General features: G+C 41.4%; 1 protein-coding gene across 1 annotated transcript; it reads right to left on the minus strand.

The window, feature by feature from the left end:
• Window positions 1-333: 333 nt before the first annotated feature.
• Window positions 334-14,175, minus strand: LOC310796172 (E3 ISG15--protein ligase HERC5-like; the record flags this gene model as incomplete). Its single annotated transcript, XM_083658313.1, has 23 exons — window positions 334-739; window positions 1,488-1,590; window positions 1,713-1,896; window positions 2,244-2,314; window positions 2,449-2,518; window positions 2,671-2,843; window positions 3,053-3,193; window positions 4,084-4,254; window positions 4,454-4,552; window positions 4,801-4,923; window positions 5,048-5,202; window positions 7,026-7,224; window positions 8,044-8,149; window positions 8,713-8,772; window positions 8,930-9,048; window positions 9,213-9,289; window positions 9,382-9,506; window positions 9,954-10,084; window positions 10,423-10,514; window positions 10,610-10,831; window positions 11,864-11,940; window positions 12,129-12,240; window positions 14,148-14,175. 23 exons carry the CDS (start codon window positions 14,173-14,175, stop codon window positions 531-533), a joined length of 2,847 nt encoding a protein of 948 aa, XP_083514439.1. The 3' UTR covers window positions 334-530.
• Between the last annotated feature and the right edge of the window lie 7,753 nt (window positions 14,176-21,928).

Here is a 21,928-nt window from a genome sequence, read left to right on the forward strand (position 1 = left end):
CTGCAATTAGCTTTGGCAAGTCTAAATGAGAGGGAAGAGAGTTCTCAGTGAATAGAGACAGAACAGACAAAACACCAGGGAAAAAGCAAAAGGATAAGATTTTCTGGAAAATCATTCAAATAGAATACTGAAAATGCAAAGGTTTCCATCAATGGGCCATAAGGTCAATCACCATTGTGTTAACTCAGTCTGCGATAGTGACATAAGAGAGATTTATTCACATGAAAACCTTTGAAGTGATCACTTCCAAAAACATTTGATTTTAATTACATTCCTTTTACTTGTTCTGTCAATTGCTGAATTTACCCAAGGGGATCAATCAAGTGCTATCTTATCTTTATCTTAAGACCTGCGTATAAAATATTTTGTATATACATGTATGTCATCAAGAAATGTTGACTCATGAATTTCCGATAACATCTCCCACTTAAATGTACAGAGAATTTCAAAGTGCTTTCAAAGTTTACTATTCCTGCTGCTCTCTCTGCCTCTCTTAAATGCTACATGGTCCCACGACTCATCATCCAGCATCACTTAAAGAAGCCTCTATTGTGGTTCAGAGCTTCTGTCAGCCTGGCTTGCATCGTCTCCTTAGTTGAGTATAAGGGCAGGTCCAGAATAGAGTGGCATGTAAGAGCCTCAGGGAAATGCTGCTGGGTGAAGTGGGACAGGACTCGAACCCTCATCCGGACCTGGTCCATGCCCAGAATAGGCACCCTGTCACAACCAGTCAGGAACACTAGAGAAAGAAACAATGACAGGTGATTATAACAGAAAATAGAAAAGTATTCATGAACTGGTTATAGCTTGAATCACCATTGTTATATCAATCAGTGATCAAGATCTGCAAAACAAGCATTTATTTATTATATGAAAACGTCAAGAACGACGTTTGATTGGTGTCTGCAGAAGTAAGTGACAGCACTTCCAGTGCTTTTGTAGAATGAACAAAGATCATTTTCTCAGCTACAGTGGTAAGCAAATTATTACGTCAGTGAAGTTGACCTTATTTCATCCTATTGTAGATATTTGTGTGAAATTTTGTCATAATTAGCGTATGAATTCTTGAGTTATGGGCAAAAACGTGAGGTCGCAGTGACCTTGACCTTTGACCACCAAACTCTATACAGCTCATCCTTGAGTCCAAGTGGATGTTTATGCCGAATTTGAAGAAATTCCCTCCAAGCGTTCCTGAGATATTGCATTAATCAGAATAGGACGGACAGACAGCGAGGTCACAGTGACCTTGAACTTTGACTTTTGACCATCAAAATCTATTAAGTTCATTCTTGAGTCCAAGTGGACGCTTGTGCCAAATTTGAAGAAATTCCCTCAAGTCGTTCCTGAGATACCGCATTAACGAGAATTGGATGGATGGACAACCCGAAAACATGCCTTTGGCCACGGCTGCCGCAGGCAGAGGCATAAAGGTTCATGGTAAGAGCACTTGTGACATGTAAAACTGTAATATTAGGCAAAGAACTTACAAAGGAAAGCTTTCTTCTGATCTTCAGTCAGCTCCTCAAAAACGTCCCAGAACATCAGTATGGTGGGGTGGCGGTCATGGTACCCCTCTTCATAAACCGTGTTCTAATTACAGATGACACATTGAAACAGACATCGTTACCATCTAATCTAAACCAAACTCTTGAGTACATGAATATGCAGTAAATCAAGTGCAGTTTGGATGAATGTTCAAACCAGTTGCATACCTGTTTCAGCTTTGCCCAGTCGTAGGTCTCTTTGCCCACAATGAGTCCCTTCAACTCCTCTGGTCTGAGCAGCTCCACCACGTCCAGGTCACACACCGTGAAGAAACCCCGCCTGAACTCCTCAAACACCTCCTCCACTGATGCGTTGAAGCCGTGATTCACGTAGGCATCCACAAACTCCTTCCTGTTTAGCAGAGTGGAGTTTTAGTTCTACAAACACTTCTCAGATCTGCTCTGGAAGCAGAAATAATATCACTGGGGGAGCCAAAGAACCAAGAGCCAAAGTTTCTGATAAAAATAAAAATGTTGATGACTTTTTTCATTCATTCATGATCTTGGGAGGTCAGCAGGAAGCTAGGCTTACCTAGATAGCTAGGCTAGAATGGCTAGTTTGAACAGCTAAGCTAATAAAGGAAGTTATGGTCGACAGTATCAAACACCTTTTTAAGGTCAAATGGCAAATCTGGTCTGATTTCTTCGTATTCATGAATTATTATTATTATTATTATTATTAAGTTTTCATATTCTTACTTATTTTGACTTGTCACCGGCTTTCCAGGATTTTGGGGATCAAGTTCAATCACTGTCCCATCCCAGACAACCTGTTACAATTAGCAAGGAAAAGATACTGACATCGCTGCAAGACATTTGGACACGATGATGCATGATTGGTTGGATATTTGAAGTAGGATAAATGGGACACATTTTAGGACAGAAGTTAAGATTAAATACATACCGAAAAATCCAAGTCCAAGTTCTCTTCTATATCATCATCCTCATAGTCTTCCAAGATGTACCGCAAACTCCTTTAAATGTGGCAAAACAAATAATCCATCAAAAGAAAGGTTTTAAAAAACTTGGAGAAACAATATTTTCCAGTACATTATGACCTCTCTCATGCATCAGCATGTCAAACCACAAATTTGTTTTACTTAAATTTAGGTGAATTTACACTTACTTTCCCACATCTGTGCTGAATTCTATCATATCTTCCAGTGAAGGCTCCACATTGAGCAGCTTTTTGAACAGAGCCATTGGGAAGGGTAAGTGTATGATATTCTGGTTGTATAAGGCCAATCCACAGAGAATCCCAAACAGGAAGTACTTCTCTTCCCCCAATGTTGCCTGCGCCTGTTATTGATGATGAAACGCATAGTATTAGGCAGTGAAGGTCATGAATCTTGAATTTGTCTTCATGATTTGTCATGGTTCCACGTACATTTTTCAAACTCAAAATTCTTCCACTTTTAATTAGCAGCTGCAGCAGGAAATCAAAGTAAACTGAATCCTTAGTCTCTGTTTCAAATGTGATTAGCCTGTATGAAAATCAAAAATCTTACTTGGGAGGGGAACCATGCCAGTGTTTTGGAGTCATTGTACATAAACATCCCAGATTCAGTTGACATCACCTCATGAAACAAGTGGTGAAAAAAGTCTTTTTTGTAGACATTCGTGGGGGTTGAGTCCCCATCAAAATAGACCTGAGAGACAAAAAGGTAGGTACAACTTAATCCTGTTAAAAATAGCAGCTATCCTCCTAAGTTCCTATATGAAGGAAACCCCCCAAAATAGTAGCTATTAAAGACTAACTACACAACAACACCGCCTTTTAGATTGAATTTGGCAATGCTATGGTGTTATATACCGTACTCAGGGGTGTAGTGGTACATAAGGTGTAAACTGCATTTACCCTAATCTACGCCCCTGTATTCACCTTATCATTTGCCCATATCAGGACGCTTCTGCATAACGTCATTTTGTAATTGTTATTCCGTTTTATACCCGGAAGTAGATTACTCCCACCTTTATTATTTTTAGACTTGCCAAAAAGCTATTTTCAAGCAAAAATAAATAAATAATAATAATTATATATATATATATCTATATTAGATATAGATATAGATATTACTTTTTAATATTTTTTCAGATGAGAACATAACATTCCAAATATGTGACCAGTTTATCAGAATAATTGGACATTTTTAACGAGCAGCGAGGAGTGCTGGCTGTGTGACCGGTCGGACTAGCTACGTGAGCAGGGTCTGAGAGCAGGTCACGTGGGGGCTGGGTTTACCCAGGCTAGGACTAGCTAGTATCTGTCAACCCCTACTGTACTGGCAGTGAGAAAACACTGTCGACACGCTTTTGTAACGAACGTTAAATGCCGACCGGGTACAGCCATTGGCTCCTCGCAGCAGTAACGCTATGAGCATGTAACTGAAGTTGGCCGCAGTGTAGCTGATGAATGTTGCCAAACTTAATTCATAGTTTACAGTTTATCGATGTTTGCGTCTGACACGGAAGAGAAAAAGTGGGTGGGGCAACATAAGGTGAATACACTACTCATAGTCACAATTGCGTAATTATTTACCACAAGTGGCTTCTTTAAGTCACTGTGATCAGCATCACCCAGCTGTTCAAAGGTGCCTTCCAGAAGTGACGCTCGTTTCAGCTTCAACTCAAAGTGTGTATCGAAGTCCGGCACCAAAAGCCATCCAAAAGGCCCAATGAAGAGATTCATCCTTTCATCCATCAATTCGATCTGCAAAACAAGATTTCATTTTCTATTATTACATCCACCAACGGAGGTGGACAGGGGTTATTTTTTCGGCCCATGGTGTGTTTGTGTGTAGCGTATTGAAAAATGTTACCAACTGATTTGTTGGCGATTTCCTCAGGATTCTGACTGTACTGTATATACAGTCTTGATTTTGTGAGGCACATTTCAAGACTTAAGTTACCCTTCTGAGTGCAGCATTGATGTCAAAAATGGTTTTCTTGCATTGCAGATTCATCACAAATGGGAAGCAGCAAAGGATAGCAGGCTCATCATTCACATCCTTAAGAAAGAAAGATCATCACAAGTTGTTGACAAAAATATGGTATTTTTTTGCATTGCTGGGCAGTATAAATTCAAAAGTGACAGAAACAAGGCCAAAGAGAAGGAATGACATGATGGTCATGAGCTGGACTCAAACCCACGATGTTACAAGCACATGGTGTGGGCACTGTGGGCCTTAGCTCACTTATCTATGGAGTAACCAATGTTGAAACTACAGTTTTATCTGCACGTGTTTTTTTTTTTTACCTGGTTTTGTGACCTTGAACGCAGAAGGTGCAGATCCTCACCAAGAAATACTGCGTCGAATGTCATCTCCAGACAAAAGATGCTTTCCACGATTCTCCGAGGTCCTACAATCCTATTATTGGCCTGTAAAACAAGTAAATTAAAATGTGCTAATTTGGTAAAAGGTTAAATTTGTAATGACATTTTGTAATATGGGAGAGTAGGATTACATTCAGTGCTGTTTGAAAAAATGACAATCGACACTAACGTTGTATAGACATTGAAGGACTTGTAGGACGGCTTTGACTCCATTTCTGCGAGGAACAGTCATGTGATTAGTGGTTACGATCAGTGACAGCGCCTGCTTCCACACCTTCACATACATGACCATGGTGGAGGGCTTCAGGGAGGACCACCAATCCCCTGTGGAATAGAACATACAGACATTTGCAACCTGCAATGTCACTATTCAGTCAGTAACACATTTATATTTAGATGTTTAGAAACATTACGGATAGCTTTCTGTCCGTTGGATTTGTTGTGGGACTTCAACTTGGTGAGAGTGGCAGAAGTTAGGAAACTACAGCTTTGCGCAGAAGTCATAACGGAGCTACTTCATAGAAAAAAGAAGAAACAGACTATACAAACTAGAGGGCACTCAGTAGAGTGCATACCTCCACCAAGCTTCCTACAAAGTTTTGTGGTGTTACGTGAGGCGCCTTTTTGTGATTGGCCACATCCATTGCCACACCCCCTTTTGGCCAGTGGGCGTGGAAAGGTAATCAAGTTGGCCCATGACCTACATTTCCACAAAGCTCCATGCAAAGCCGTGCACAACTTTTTGAGATATCCAGCAGAAAACCAGATAGACAAACAAACAGGGGCCAAAACGTGACCTAGGACAGTACCTAGGACCTGGAGGCTGGCAGCAGGAATAGGACAGTACCTAGGACCTGGAGGCTGGCAGCTGGAAGTCTTAAATAGGACAGTACCTAGGACCTGGAGGCTGGCAGCAGGAAGTCTTAAATAGGACAGTACCTAGGACCTGGAGGCTGGCAGCAGGAAGTCTTAAATAGGACAGTACCTAGGACCTGGAGGCTGGCAGCTGGAAGTCTTAAATAGGACAGTACCTAGGACCTGGAGGCTGGCAGCAGGAAGTCTTAAATAGGACAGTACCTAGGACCTGGAGGCTGGCAACAGGAAGTCTTAAATAGGACAGTACCTAGGACCTGGAGGCTGGCAGCAGGAAGTCTTAAATAGGACAGTACCTAGGACCTGGAGGCTGGCAGCAGGAAGTCTTAAATAGGACAGTACCTAGGACCTGGAGGCTGGCAGCAGGAAGTCTTAAATAGGACAGTACCTAGGACCTGGAGGCTGGCAGCAGGAAGTCTTAAATAGGACAGTACCTAGGACCTGGAGGCTGGCAGCTGGAAGTCTTAAATAGGACAGTACCTAGGACCTGGAGGCTGGCAGCAGGAAGTCTTAAATAGGACAGTACCTAGGACCTGGAGGCTGGCAGCAGGAAGTCTTAAATATGACAGTACCTAGGACCTGGAGGCTGGCAACAGGAAGTCTTAAATAGGACAGTACCTAGGACCTGGAGGCTGGCAGCAGGAAGTCTTAAATAGGACAGTACCTAGGACCTGGAGGCTGGCAGCAGGAAGTCTTAAATAGGACAGTACCTAGGACCTGGAGGCTGGCAGCAGGAAGTCTTAAATAGGACAGTACCTAGGACCTGGAGGCTGGCAGCAGGAAGTCTTAAATAGGACAGTACCTAGGACCTGGAGGCTGGCAGCAGGAAGTCTTAAATAGGACAGTACCTAGGACCTGGAGGCTGGCAGCAGGAAGTCTTAAATAGGACAGTACCTAGGACCTGGAGGCTGGCAGCAGGAAGTCTTAAATAGGACAGTACCTAGGACCTGGAGGCTGGCAGCAGGAAGTCTTAAATAGGACAGTACCTAGGACCTGGAGGCTGGCAGCAGGAAGTCTTAAATAGGACAGTACCTAGGACCTGGAGGCTGGCAGCAGGAAGTCTTAAATAGGACAGTACCTAGGACCTGGAGGCTGGCAGCTGGAAGTCTTAAATAGGACAGTACCTAGGACCTGGAGGCTGGCAGCAGGAAGTCTTAAATAGGACAGTACCTAGGACCTGGAGGCTGGCAGCAGGAAGTCTTAAATAGGACAGTACCTAGGACAGTACCTAGGACCTGGAGGCTGGCAGCAGGAAGTCTTAAATAGGACAGTACCTAGGACCTGGAGGCTGGCAGCAGGAAGTCTTAGCATGGCAGCGGCGACTGCCTCAGGAAGCTCTGTGCTCTGCTGCACTTTGTGTTTCTGGATCACATGGAGGAGCTCCGTCAGAAGCAGGTAGATCCTCAGTCCCTCCACTCCCACTGGGCTCCCACCAAGGGAGGGAAGCAGTGTCGTCATGACAACATCCTCCACCTGGTGTTTCCAAAAGGGTTGGCAAGAGTCATTCACTGCTGTGTGTGTGTGTGTGTGTGTGTGTGTGTGTGTGTGTGTGTGTGTGTGTGTGTGTGTGCGTGTGTGTGTGTGTGTGTGTCTGGTGTAGTGTAACAGCTAAACTACGCAGCATGCGTAACATTTGCGTATCCAACTTGTCGCGGTTCAGTTACAGCACGGTATTTTAAGCTGCTACATCAGGTAGGCGTTTTTGTTCTGCTGATGTCTGCTGGTTGTGTTGCGTCTATCTACATTTTACCTTGCGGGTGAATGAACACAATTACTAGTTTTGCTTCTTTTTCCACAAATACCTACAATTGTACTGTGATTATGGGCACATTATAGGCATAATTTAGTCACTTTTTTAAGAGTGTACAGTAAGTCTACTGCGTAGTCATTATGCAGTTACATAAATATTCACAGTGCTACATTTGAATGGGCTGAATTATTCAGAAACACGTGGAAGGGGAAAGGAATTTTGATTGTGCAATCTCTTGAATACATGTTGTTTATAATGGTTTTAGATAGTTTTGAATGATGATAATAATGACACCATCCAAAATGTAATGGACGTGAGTTAAACAGAATACATTGTTTACATTGGATGTCCTATAGCTTTTGGAGGCAAAGTAATCCAAAATCATCCAAAGTAATGACATATTTTTTTGTAGTTTGAGTATTCCGGTGGATTACATTACTTATTCAACTTTATAGCAGCTAATTGGCAAGATGTAATGGATTACAGTAAGTAAAGTAATCTTCCCGACATTCCTAGATCATTCAAACAGGTCAGTTCAGTACCTTTGCCAGCACTCTGTCATTCTCCACCAGTTTCCGGAAAGCACGGCGTGCAAGTGACAAGTTCAGGCCAGAGTACGTCGGTGAGGTCTGGAAATGCTTATCGTTGCTGATGAAAGAAATAACAGGAAAGTAAATGGACAGTAATGATGTATCAGCTACTCAACTTTAGAAGTGACCAGTGTTGGGCAAGTTACTTTCAAAATGTAATATACTACATATTACTAGTTACTTTAATTTGAAAGTAATAAGTTACTTTACAATATTACTGTCTGTGTAGAGTAACGTGTTACTTATTACACTACTTTTGCATTACTTTCACCAAAATAACTGCAGTAACAGAATGACATCGCTGGCCCAGAACCATCCCCAAAAATAATTTAAACTGTCTTGAAGTCAGTGTTTTTGTCATCTATAGTGGTTATTTGCATAAAAACACGCAATTTGATTAGGAAATTATTGTATCTTTATTTAAATATGTGATTTGATTTTAAAAAATGTAGCTCAATTTTTTTACTTGTGTTACTTGACAAAGTAAGAGGTATGCTGGAATCATATTGGGAATAACTTATATTACTCAGTTACTGCTAAAAGTAATATATTACATGTAATATATTACTTTTGTAATGAGTTACTGGAAGTGACAGCCATGTATAGAAGCATCGCTTTTACCTTCTTTCGAGGAAGCTTTTGTTCACACAGGATGCAGAGGAAAACATCCTTTTGATTTCCCTGTAACAACGTGTAACACTTTCATTGAGTACAACATAACTGAGGAAGTTTTGGATCAAAATGACGAAATCCAGTCATAGTATTAATAAAATACCAGGCTATGCAACAAACCAAGTACATTTTGAGAACTATAACTACTTCATTGTATTACACTTACTTTTGTGTCTTTTTCCATGACTTTGAATTGCATTCAGAGACCCATTTGTCGATCACATGATCTAGAGACTGCTGTGTCACATGATCCATACCGCCACTGTTTGACGCCTCATGAACTTCCTGCAAAGAAAAAAGTTGAAGTTACTGTTTTGAAAAATTTAAATAAAATAAAATAAAATAAAATAAAATAAAATAAAATAAAATAAAATAAAATAAAATAAAAGACTGTACATGCATTAAACCTACTTGTAATCATTATGGCTTGCATGTAACTGCATTGGTACCTCATTAAAAGTGCACATTGCGACAGAAAAGTTTCCTCCTGCGTAGATGTTTCCAATTTTGTGACCATCAATGGTTTCTGGAATAGTGACACAGTATATATTGACATTCAGCTAAATAGTTGTATTTCATTGTCATTATTCAACTCTGTCACTATAGAGAAATATTCACCCTGTGCCAGTTGAACTGGTAGTGGCACAGACTGGTGACTCCCCTCTCCACGTCCCAGCTGCCCTTGCTCTCCACAGCCGAAGGAGTAGACCCTCCTGGAGACCGTTAACGCTAATGTGTGATGTCTGTTTGAAAGGAAACAGCATTTTTAATGTCAACAGAAACAGTGGGATGCTTTGACCTGCTACTTTTCAGGGTCATGTTTTCATTAGAACAGAGAGCAGTCATTCTTTTCACTTTTTTTGGCAGCTTCTCAGAATCAGAATCAGAATCAGAATCAGCTTTATTGGCCAAGTATGTACACATACAAGGAAATTGGCTCCGGTTCGCTTAACTCTCAATATACTCACACAAAAGAAAAAGAAAAAGTATGATCAGGCTAAAACAAACAAGAATCGCAAAGGATAATTAAACATTAACTACTATATACAATGCAATAATAATAATAAGTGTATGAAAGAGTGTCTATTTTGAAAGTGTGTGTGTGTGTGAAAGGAATATACAGTATATATGGATATATACAGTTATGGGCAGTTATTATAGGCTAGTGAATTCTCCATTATGTATCTTACCGTCCACAAGCGATCTTGGTGACCTTTGCCCCCCAGAGCTCCGCAACAAGCCGAGGACGCAGTTCATCTCTGAATGAGTTGTGCCCAAGCTGCCCATATTGACCAGAGCCAAATGTGAACACTGTGCCATCCTGAAGAAGCAAGCAGACAATCGTACTGTAAAACATGGCAATAAACAGTTGCTGTTATGACAAATGACCATGATCACACCCCCCCCCCCCTGATTATCATCATTATTATTTTTTATTTACATCATGTTTTTGTTTTACATATCTGTCCCTCTATGTTATAACCCCTGGACCCATTCAGAATACATTCAGTCGTATCAGATATAAATAGCTATTTTCTTTAGTCTGAAAGGACTACTTATAAGAAATGAAATGTTTTTATTCGCCAAATGTGACAGGTTAAAGTATATTCCCAATAAAAGACTGATCTTATTATTGTCATAAAGCTTTCTTTGTCAAACCTTCATCAAAATGGCAGTATGGTCCTTTCCACAGGAAATGTAAATGGTTTTCTTCATGTCCAAACAACGAACAGGAGTTGGTGTATGTCTGTCTATATGAAATATATTGAAATTCAGTTTTGCTTGTTGTAGAAATGAAAACATTAACAAGGATTAAATATTACTAGGGTACTGCTATTGCTATTACCTTGTGTGTCTCCTAGGCCAAGCTGCCCACAGTGGTTTTTGCCCCAGGCACACACACTTCCAGAGACAGACAGGGCGAAGCTCTGGTCTCCTCCAGCACTGATCTGAACCAGGGGGTTTGCTGACAGGGAGTGGACCAGTTGGGGCGACCCGGTGCACGGCTTCTTCTTCCCCACACCTAGCTGGCCCCTGGAGTTCTGGCCCCATGTGTAGACCTGGCCACCTGCAGAGGAATTACTGTTACTTTGTGGACTCTAATGTAATGTAGGAGGCCCACTCGAGTCTGGTCTCTAATCCACTTCTCTGACATCTTGGACTTGACTTGGTCTCGAACTCTACTGGAGGTTGCCTCAACTTTTTCCTGTCCATCTTAAAATCCATAAAGATACATTTCTTTTCCAGCCAGGCATACAAAGAATTTCAGGGAGTATATAATGGTCCTCAAACTTGTATGGATTGATAAGTAATAATCCTATACATTAATTAGTTGGATGTTGAATGGTCTAGTAGTACAGAGCACCTGCAGACAGACTATATATCTAATCAAACTAATTTAGCATTATTTTTTATGTTTTGAACAACATACTACACTGTTAATTGCCTATTTCTGGTCATGATTTGGCACTTTATTTGTTCTGGTCTAGGTCTCAGCCGTGGACCTGGTCTTGGAATTGACTTTGGTTTGAATAAAGTGCTAGTATCTTCATGATGAACAAGCACAGATCTGTACAGACCTGTGCAGTGCACTGAAGCACTGTGACATCAGCTAATTCCACTAACAGGAGGTCCTACAAGGTCCTAGCATTAAGTCACACTGTTAGGACAGTGAAGACGCGTTGCTGTCTACAAATCCCCTTAAAGACTGAATGTTAAGTTTCACTTTTAGTTTTCTCACCGGGAGACTCTGTGGATTGAGTTCAATGCTGCTGGTCTGCTGTCTGTACATCTCCAAATGACAGACATGATGTGATGCATCATCAGGCACAATAGAGATGTAGTAGATGTCGATCCATTTCTACATACTGACCACATTTTGATTTTGTGCCTCTGTATGGGACACACTGACTGCTTATCTCAGTCAAAGACGCCCTCTAGAGGCCATCTGACGAAGCACATCATTTCACTAACTTCATTAACTGTCTGCCTGACTATAGTCTAACCTGAATTTGCCTTGTGACGCCCTCGGCTGCGCTGTGGGAACAATTATATTTGAATCCTTCTTTAAGCTTGCAGTTCATTGTAAACTTTACTGTACCTTTGGTCAGGGCAACTGAATGCTGGCTTCCACAAGCAACCTGAGATACTGGTATGTGAGACAAAGCCTCCAGGGGCCTGAGAGAGCAAGAGAGACACAACAACAAACGTTTACTTTTCAGACAAATGTTTTCGTGTGCTTTTCTGGGATTGACTGATTTTTTTTTTCTGGGACAGAGCAGAGGAACACATCAGATTGCCCATTTTGCACAATTGCAACAGACAATTTTGAGTCCCAGATGTTTTTTTAAGCCCTGTCTCCTTACCTAGGAGTATAAGTTGTGCCCAGACAGAGCACCTTGCCCTCTTCGGACAGCAGGGTGACTGTATCATCACCACAACTCACAGCCTGAATCTTCTCTTTACCTCTCACATTCTCTGGAGGTGCAAGACACACAGAAAAACAGCATCATTTCAAGAGCTGGTTATGGAATTCTCACTGTGTCGTCCATGCTACAATAAGAAAATGTAATGTTTTCCTCTTGCCAGGCCAATCTAACCTTGCGAGGCAGCTGGATTCCAATCTTTGTAAATAAGAAATTGTTGGAGTTGATGTTAGATAAATAGCTAATAGATAATATAGGCTATAAATTAGCTAAATACACAGAAAGAGACAGGTAGAACAACATTATGTTTTCTTTTTGTCTGTAGGCTACAGAAACAGACAAATAGGTAGGTAGCTACCTATTAAATACGTGCAAATAAAAAATATATAGCTTACTCTGTTTTCCTCTGACCCCGCTCCCATCTTGGCTCTCATGTGTGCGACTGACAAACACATTTCCATCACTTCTGATGAAAGCGACCACACTGTCGCCTACTGAAAAATCCGTGATTTGAAATCTGAGGTCGAAAAAGTTGATGCCATTTTCTGTTCTAGCGACATCTGAGCCATCGACTGTTTTCAAACGTAAATCACAACAGCTGTCCTCTCCCCACGAAAACATTGCTGATTGCTGAAGCGCCTCTCTCCCACTGTCAGGCAGCTGCTACCGCTGACTGCTTTTTAAACTGTGTGTGAGTGAGAGAAACGAAACTAAACGAAACGAAAGTGAAACTTGATTGATTGGTTAAGAATAGAAACTCATTGTTGGAGAACAAAACTTTGCCGATAATTCGGAAATGAAAGTGATGGCCGAAATAAAAACACGCTTCAGTGACGCAAAGGACTTCAGATCGGCAGAGGGTGGAGCAGGGGGTATTAAAAAAAACAAAAAAAACATGCTGATTGGATGTTTCTGTCTCTCATTCAAGTTAAATAAAAGATAGCGGTATATGATCTTCTTATCTAAGTAAAGTAGCCTACTTAAACAACACCATGGTATGTGTGCATGTGCCCCCCCACTCCCCAAAACTCCCGAGCTTGGCTTGCTTTCTTCGGTGCCGCAAGGCACTCTTGGATAACGTCTCATACTCCAGTCCGGTAGGTGGCGGTAATGCACCTCCAAGATGGTTACCAACCGCAAATCAAATCTGAAGAAGAAGAAGAAGAAGAAGAAGAAGAAGAAGAAGAAGAAGAAGAAGAAGAAGAAGAAGAAGAAGAAGAAGAAAAGAAGAAGAAGAAGAAGAAGAAGAATGGGAGTACGCTGTAGTTCTTGAACAAACGAGCGTTAGCAGTTTAACTCAGAGGAAAAAGAAGAAGACTCATGGTTCTCAATGGTTTAGCTGTGAAGCTAACGTTAGCTGTAAAGCTAGTGGAGCTTTGAAGGATAACGTTTGTAAAGTTCAGGAGGAAAAGTTCCTTTGACCGTGTAAAAACGAAAATGTCTAAAGTCAGAAGCTGAGAGCTGTGGTGAAGCAGCGTCTGCATTCCTTTATAAGTGGGGACTGGTAATCTTACGACTTCAAAGGTCATGAGTTGGGCGGTGACATCATCAGAGCTGGTATTTCCCATTCCAAACTCGTAGGAGTCTCAGCAGCCCCAACCTCAAAAATCCAAGATGGCTGCGCCGCGCAACAACAGTAGTAGTAATCGTAGTAATGTTGTTTAGCACTTCTGTTTTGTTTGTGTCTCATTAAATCAGCTGTACACACAGCACTGCCTAACATATATCTGTGTGGACATGAGGCTGCAGTGTTTGTATGCGCGAAATGCCGCGAAATGCCATGTTGTCAATTGTTATTGCTAACAATGGCTAACAATGGCTAGCCTGGCTAGCGACTGGATCTGACCAATGAACAGTGAACTTCCCAGCTCAAGTTTTCTGCAAATGGAACGCTAACAAAACGGATGTGATGTAATGTTAGCCTCCACATCCCAGTTATTTTGCGATAAAGGAACGCACCAGCCTCGGCTTCAGTGCCGCAAGGCATTCCGGGTATTGCGGTGGTGACGAAGCTCCCATGCACGAGACGAGGTAGCCTACTGCCTGTAGCGTATTATTCCCAGGTTTGCAGAACATAGTTTAATTTACAAGTAGAAGCCTCGTATGTGCGGATGATATTATCACGAATATATAAAGTGGAAACGGGGCTCCGTTAAGTTAACTCGGAGGAAGGAGAAGACTCGATGGACTCAGATGAATGGTTTAGCTGTGAAGCTAACGTTAGCTGTGAAGCTATTTATTGGAGCTTTGAAGGATAAAGTTGGTCAGTAAAGTTCAGGAGGAAAAGTTATTGTCACTGTGTGAAAATGATGAACATGTCTAAAGACCCGAAGCTGAGCGCTGTGGTGAAGCAGCGCCTAACTGTGGCTGTTGAAGATAAACTGCTGGACGCTGTGCTGTTACACAGAGAAGCCTTGCAACCAGACCTCCAGCAGCTGTTGGTAGAAGAGGATCCCGCTGAGCAGCAGGAGTGGAGTCCCAGTCTGCACCAGGAGGACCCAGAGCCCCCACAAATTAAAGAGGACCTCTGCATCGGTCAGGAGGACCCAGAGCCCCCAAACATGAAAGAGGAACAGGAGGAACTATGGACCAGTCAGGAGGGAGAGCAGCTTCAGGAGGACCCAGAGACCCCACACATTAAAGAGGAACAGGAGGGAGAGCAGCTTCAGGAGGACCCAGAGACCCCACACATTAAAGAGGAACAGGAGGACCCAGAACATCCACACATTAAAGAGGAACAGGAGGACCCAGATCATCCACACATTAAAGAGGAACAGGAGGAGCTCTGGACCAGTCAGGAGGGAGAGCAGCTTCAAGGGCTGGGGGAGGCTAATAACACCAAGTTCCGATTCACTGCTGTCCCTGTGAAGAGTGAATACGAGGAGGAGAAACCTCAGTCCTCACAACTTCATCAAAGCCAGTCTGAGGAGAACAGAGAGGCAGAGCCTCTAGCCAGCTGCTCAACTGAACAGATGAAAACAGAAGCTGATGAAGAGGACTGTGGAGTATCAGAACCAGCCAGGAACTTATATCTTATATACTTATATCCAGCTAGTAATACACAACCAACTAGTGATGACAAAACTTCAGACTCTTCTGAGACTAAAGACAATGATGAGACATGGATGGAAAATAGTGAATCCCAGTCAGGTTTATACTCACAGAAAAACAGTGAAGTTCTTAGGAAGAAACACTTCAGCTGCTCAGTTTGTGGTAAAAGATTTGGTAATGAATCACACTTGAAGAGACACATGCTAGTCCACACAGGAGATAAACAATTTAATTGCTCAGTCTGTGGTAAAGGTTTTACTCGTAAAGACCACTTGAAGACACACACGATAGTCCACACAGGGGATTATCAATTTAACTGCTCAGTCTGTGGTAAAGGTTTTACTCGTCAAGACCACTTAACGACACACATGATAGTCCACACAGGAGATAAACAATTTAATTGTTCAGTCTGTGGTAAAGGTTTTAGTCATAAAGGGGACTTGAACAGACACATGATAGTCCACACAGGAGATAAACAATTTAATTGTTCAGTCTGTGGTAAAGGTGTTGGTCATAAAGGGGACTTGAAGAGACACATGATATTCCACACAGGGGATTATCAATTTAACTGCTCAGTCTGTGGTAAAGGTTTTACTCGTCAAGACCACTTAACGACACACATGATAGTCCACACAGGAGATAAAGAATTTAAGTGTTCTCTCTGTGGTAAAGGTTTTGGTCATAAAGGGGACTTGAAGAGACACATGATAGTCCACACAGGACATAAACAATTTAATTGCTCACTCTGTGGTAAAGGCTTTACTCATAAAGACAGCTTGAAGAAACACATGATAGTCCAACACACGAGTTAAACAATTTAATTGCTCAGTCTCTGGTAAAGGCTTTGGTCGTGAAGGAGACTTGAAGAGACACATTTTAGGGCGGCCGTAGCTCAGGAGGTAGAGTGGGTCGTCCATTAATCGCTTTGGATAAAGGAGGTTGGTGGTTCGATTCCCACCTCCTCCAGTCTGCATGTCAAAGTGTCCTTGGGCAAGATACTGAACACCAAATTGCTGTGAATGTACCTACTGATTGTAAAGCGCTATATAAATGCAGGCCATTTACCATTTTACATGAAAATCCACACAAAAGACTAAACGTTTAGTTCAAGGTTCCATGGAAAATCTGGAAAAGTCATGGGATTTCAAAATCTTGTTTTCCAGGCCTGGAAAGTAAAATCCTTGAAAGTGTAAGAATAAAAGTCATGAAATGTTGTGTGTAATGAAATTGTTACAGTAATCTTCCCGTGCATAACCTTCCATGTAATGTAAAATAACTGCAAATTTATTCTCTGTAGCTGTTGACGTAACGTAGCTCACGTCTAAGTCTAATAATTATGTCTATTTTAGTACTTCTTGTATATATGTGTATGTATATACGGTATGTGTATATATATACCGGTATATATTAATATCTTTATCTTTATGTAAAATTGGAATTCCTGTTTTAGTCAACAGCTTCCATGATGCAGTGACACTAAAGACCAATATAAAGAGCAGCTGTGTCCTATTTGTCCATAGTAATAATTTCTGGTATTGATTCAGAGTCACATTACATGGAAATTCTATTATCGATCATTAAAAAGTAATGGAAATCTTTTCAAAATGTATCCGTGAAAATGTAATCCCATCCAAGACCCCATGCCTGACGTCACGGGCTGATCAGGTAGATGACCTCTCTTAGCTTGAAATTTGGTATGGAAACCTCACTACTAATTTTAGCAGTTTCGTATAGCTGTATCATTTTGCATTTTGTACTTTATTCTACTTCAGCACATTTTGAACCCAGCCAGCAATAACATTTCACTGCACACACCTGATGATGGAATATGTGACAAATTAACTTTCATTTGATCTATTATGTTATGAAGCCACCTGCATGGTTGCTAATTGTATTGATTAAATACATTTATTTATGAAATAAACAAGATTCTTCTGTTCCCCAGACTCCACTTAAGGAAAGATCGAGTCAGTGCATCTGTACATCATCTTTATTATAACCTATATATAATGTTGCCTCACTGCTACAGGAAACCATGTCATATTTTGTTCTTCAGCTAGATTTTTGAATTGTGTTTCTCTTTCTGCAATTAGCTTTGGCAAGTCTAAATGAGAGGGAAGAGAGTTCTCAGTGAATAGAGACAGAACAGACAAAACACCAGGGAAAAAGCAAAAGGATAAGATTTTCTGGAAAATCATTCAAATAGAATACTGAAAATGCAAAGGTTTCCATCAATGGGCCATAGGGCCAATCACCATTTTCTTGCTCAGTCTGTGGTAAAGGTTTTGGTCATAAAGGGGACTTGAACAGACACATGATAGTACACAGTCACACAGGAGATAAACAATTTAATTGCTCAGTCTGTGGTAAAGGCTTTACACGTAAAGCCAGCATGAAGATACACATGATAGTCCACACAGGGGATAAACAATTTAATTGCTCAGTCTGTGGTAAAGGTTTTGGTGATAAAGGAAACTTGAAGGCACACATGATAGTCCACACAGGAGATAAAGAACTTAAGTGCTCTCTCTGTGGTAAAGGTTTTGTTCGTAAAGGAAACTTGAAGAGACACATGATAGTCCACACAGGAGATAAACCATTTTCTTGCTCAGACTGTGGTAAAGCTTTTGGTCAAAATAGCAAGTTGAAGAGACACATGATAGTCCACACAGGAGATAAACAATTTAATTGCTCAGTCTGTGGTAAAGGTTTTACTCGTAAACACCAGTTGAAGACACACATGATATTCCACACAGGGGCTTATCAATTTAACTGCTCAGTCTGTGGTAAAGGTTTTACTTGTCAAGACCACTTAACGACACACATGATAGTCCACACAGATAAACCATTTTCTTGCTCAGTCTGTGGTAAAGGTTTTGGTCATAAAGGGGACTTTAAGAGACACATGATAGTCCACACAGGAGATAAACCATTTACTTGCTCAGTCTGTGGTAAAGGTTTTGGTGATAAAGGAAACTTGAAGGCACACATGATAGTCCACACAGGAGATAAAGAATTTAAGTGTTCTCTCTGTGGTAAAGGTTTTGGTCATAAAGGGGACTTGAAGAAACACATGATAGTCCACACAGGAGATAAACAATTTAATTGCTCACTCTGTGGTAAAGGCTTTACTCGTAAAGACAGCTTGAAGAAACACATGATAGTCCAACACACGAGTTAAACAATTTAATTGCTCAGTCTGTGGTAAAGGCTTTGGTCGTGAAGGAGACTTGAAGAGACACATTTTGGGGCGGCTGTAGCTCAGGAGGTAGAGTGGGTCGTCCATTAAAGGAGAATTTCGTTTTTTTTTAACCTGGACCCCTCTCCTCACAAAATTTATGATTTAACCACTCACCCAGCGATCTCCGCGACGTTTCTGGCCGTCCTAGCGTTGTTTTGAGATCAATAGCGTCCAAGCCAGTCGTAAAATGGAGCTCCGAGGGGGCCAAGTGTCAGCCTGTCTTTCCTGCATCTAAATAGCCAGTTTTATTCCCGTTTTCCCCACATATCGTCATAATCTCATCCCTCAACAACCACCAGACTGATATTCCCTCCGGGGCTGTTTCCTGGTGTCTCCCAGGGATCAAATTACCTCATTCGTGATCTCGGTCACCAAGTCTCGTCAAGTCCCGCGATACTTTCCTGCCGGCTGGCCAGTTGGCCAGCCGGCCAAGGGTGGGCAACTATTTTTCATGGGGGGCCACATGAGAAACCCAGATTGTTGCCGGGGGCCGAACAAATATTGTCATGCCGTAATGGATGGGCAACTTTGATGATAGAGAGGGCCACAAAAAAATTTCCTCGCAACCAGTTTTTGCTGAGGGCTGAACGGCGCCAAAGCGTGAAAAATTTTGGGCATTTGAAGCCAGGTTTAGAGGAATAACTAATTTTAAATTAACAGTTGTGATGTCATTATTCAATCTTAACCACCAATATTTGATCCTTTTCTCACTCACTCCTATGTCACCACCTGCTCTCCCTGCAGGGCTTGAAATTAACTTTTTTCACCACCTGCCAATATGGCTGCTAGATTTTAAAGTTACCAGCCAATTTGAATTTCCACTAGCTGAAATGTTTTTCTTGAAATAAACCAGAATATGAGTAGGTTAATTTAAGCATTTAAGTATCAGTAAGTGGCCTGGGATTCTCAAAGCCTGTGTTGAGGGTCACACAAGAACAAAAATGCACTCTTGAAGCTAAATAAATCCAAAACCAACAAGTTAATTATTTAAATTTCTACTTCAATGTAGAACAGTCATTTCTTACACATGAGATTACTTTTAGCCTTTTAGTCATAAATATTATTGAAAGATATTCCATATTCCAGACTGAAATGCTATAACAGAAGACTATTGGCCAGAATGACATGAACATTTGGACACTTATTCAGCGGGTATCTTGCATGTTGCGTTCAGGTGCACTGTAAAAAAAATAATCTTTTTTCTTTTTTTGCAATTCCATCGCGGGCCACACAGGGGGCGCCCGCCGGCCGCATATGGCCCGTGGGCCGTATGTTGCCCATGTATGAACTAGACAATTAGCTGCACATACCTGACTAGTCAGTAGCCTATATCTATTATTGTTTCAGTGACACTTAGCCGACATTTTATTTTAAAATATTTATTTGGATATGGCAACATGCAGTCTACAATAGTTCTAGGATTATTCACTGACAGAGACCAAAAACAGCCCAAGACCCAATACAGCCAATCACAGATTTCATCAGATCAGATTTCTGCTGCTCTTACAACAAGACCAATAGACCCTTTTCACGGGGGCCATTTTGTGTCGAAAAGGCAGAATAAACACAGGTGCAAGCAAAACACTAACGAGGGTTTCCAAATTCCAATCATTATTCACTGACAGAGACCAAAAACAGCCCAAGACCCAATACAGCCAATCACAGATTTCATCACGAGCGGGTCTTGAAAGGGTTTCAGTGGGTCTCTAGCAAAATGATCAATTGTTCTAAATTTCTGCATTATTTAATTTACAAGAAGTTGATACAATGAGAGAATGTAGAAGAATGATTGTGTTGATCTTAGTTTCACTGTTATCTCTCTACCAACAGTACAGATTGACAAAATCATATCTGACAGTAAAACATATTCTCAGATTTGGGCCCGAGAGACAGAATCTCATCAAATGGGGGTCTGTGGCTCTAATGTGGACTGAATTAGGGGTTCTTGATATGACAACATGTCCATCCTATCACATGGGATCTAAATGGAGCCTGGTAAATTGCTACTGTGTTTATATTGTGTACTGATGAATCCAATTCACTTCATTTGCTTGTATATATGGTGTGTGTGTATGTATGTGTATTGGGTGGATTTAATAAAACATTGATTTTAAGGAAATCATTTGTTTCACTTGATTTCATCTTCAAGGGCATTGCTCAGCTTGTTTTCAAGAATAATAGGTCAAATAGGTTGTTTATCAAATTCATTTTTGAATGCAACAGTTTTGAGTACAGTATAAATATGATTTATGCAGTGTAATAATTATGCTATTACATGCTATACTTTGGGGCTTCCTCTACAATTCTCTGTACAAAAAATGCCATAGCCACTACACATTTCAAACTGAACTACTGAACTGATGTAGATATTAGGCTAAGCTGCCTCGTGTGAAATTTTATTGAAAACTTCAACTGGGAGCAGAAAAGTGCCTGACTTCATTTGCACCTGTCACATGTCAAACTGCAGTGTGAATCATGTAATAGTTGATATTTTTGTATTAAAATTAATCAACTGTTGTTCATGTTGACTAAAAACATGTTTTAGTTATCAGCAATGGTGCATGACAATTGTTTGAGGTGGGGTAAATAAACCTTTACATCATAAAAAGGTGTCCCCCCAGGTGAGATTCGAACCCGTGTCTCTCCTGCCAAGAGTTGTAGATTACATACTCAGCGTTCTAACAATGTAACCTATGTCACGTGAAAAACCCAGCCATTTCATTGGCTGTCAATCTGCTACAACAATACACGGCTGGCCGATCATGGTAAACTTTGGATAGCTGTGATCAATTTCTTGTCCATTTTAGTTGTGGTAGCAACTACACACTCTAAATTGCCCATAGATATGAATGGGGGTGTTTGTAGAAACCCATGAATACTGTGTGTGTGTGTGTGTGTGTGTGTGTGTGTGTGTGTGTGTGTGTGTGTGTGTGTGTGTGTGTGTGTGTGCGTGTGCATGTGCGTGTGCATGTGTGTGTGTGTGTGTGTGTGTGTGCGTGTGTGTGTTGAAGAAGGATCATTTTCTTCATCACAGTCTCAGCTTTCAGCTCTGCAGTCATGCCTAACAGGCTGAGCTGCCTGCAAGCTGATCTGAATCACTGCACTCACATCACCCAGTGTGAAAGCAGGGTAGGGGGCACGGTGGCGCAGTGGTCGCCTCACAGCATAGGTCCTGGGTTCGATTCCCGCCTGAGATACTGAGGGTGTGTCCCCATCTCCATGTCCTCAGGTGGGCTCATCAAAAGGGCCTCTCTCTGTGTGGAGTTTGCATGTTCTCCCCATGCTCCCCTGGGGTTTCCTCCACATAGGAACCCCCCACCAAAAAACATGCAGGGAAATGAGACAGAGAGAGATAAATATTAAGTGTGTGTGTGTGCAACTAGAACAGACCATTTCACAGCTGGGCTACAGGTGTAAACTTCTAGTTTTCATATTTGGTAGCCTAGGT

Source organism: Poromitra crassiceps (genome assembly GCF_964638095.1).
Source record: "Poromitra crassiceps genome assembly, chromosome: 22".
Classification (NCBI taxonomy): Eukaryota; Metazoa; Chordata; class Actinopteri; order Beryciformes; family Melamphaidae; genus Poromitra; species Poromitra crassiceps.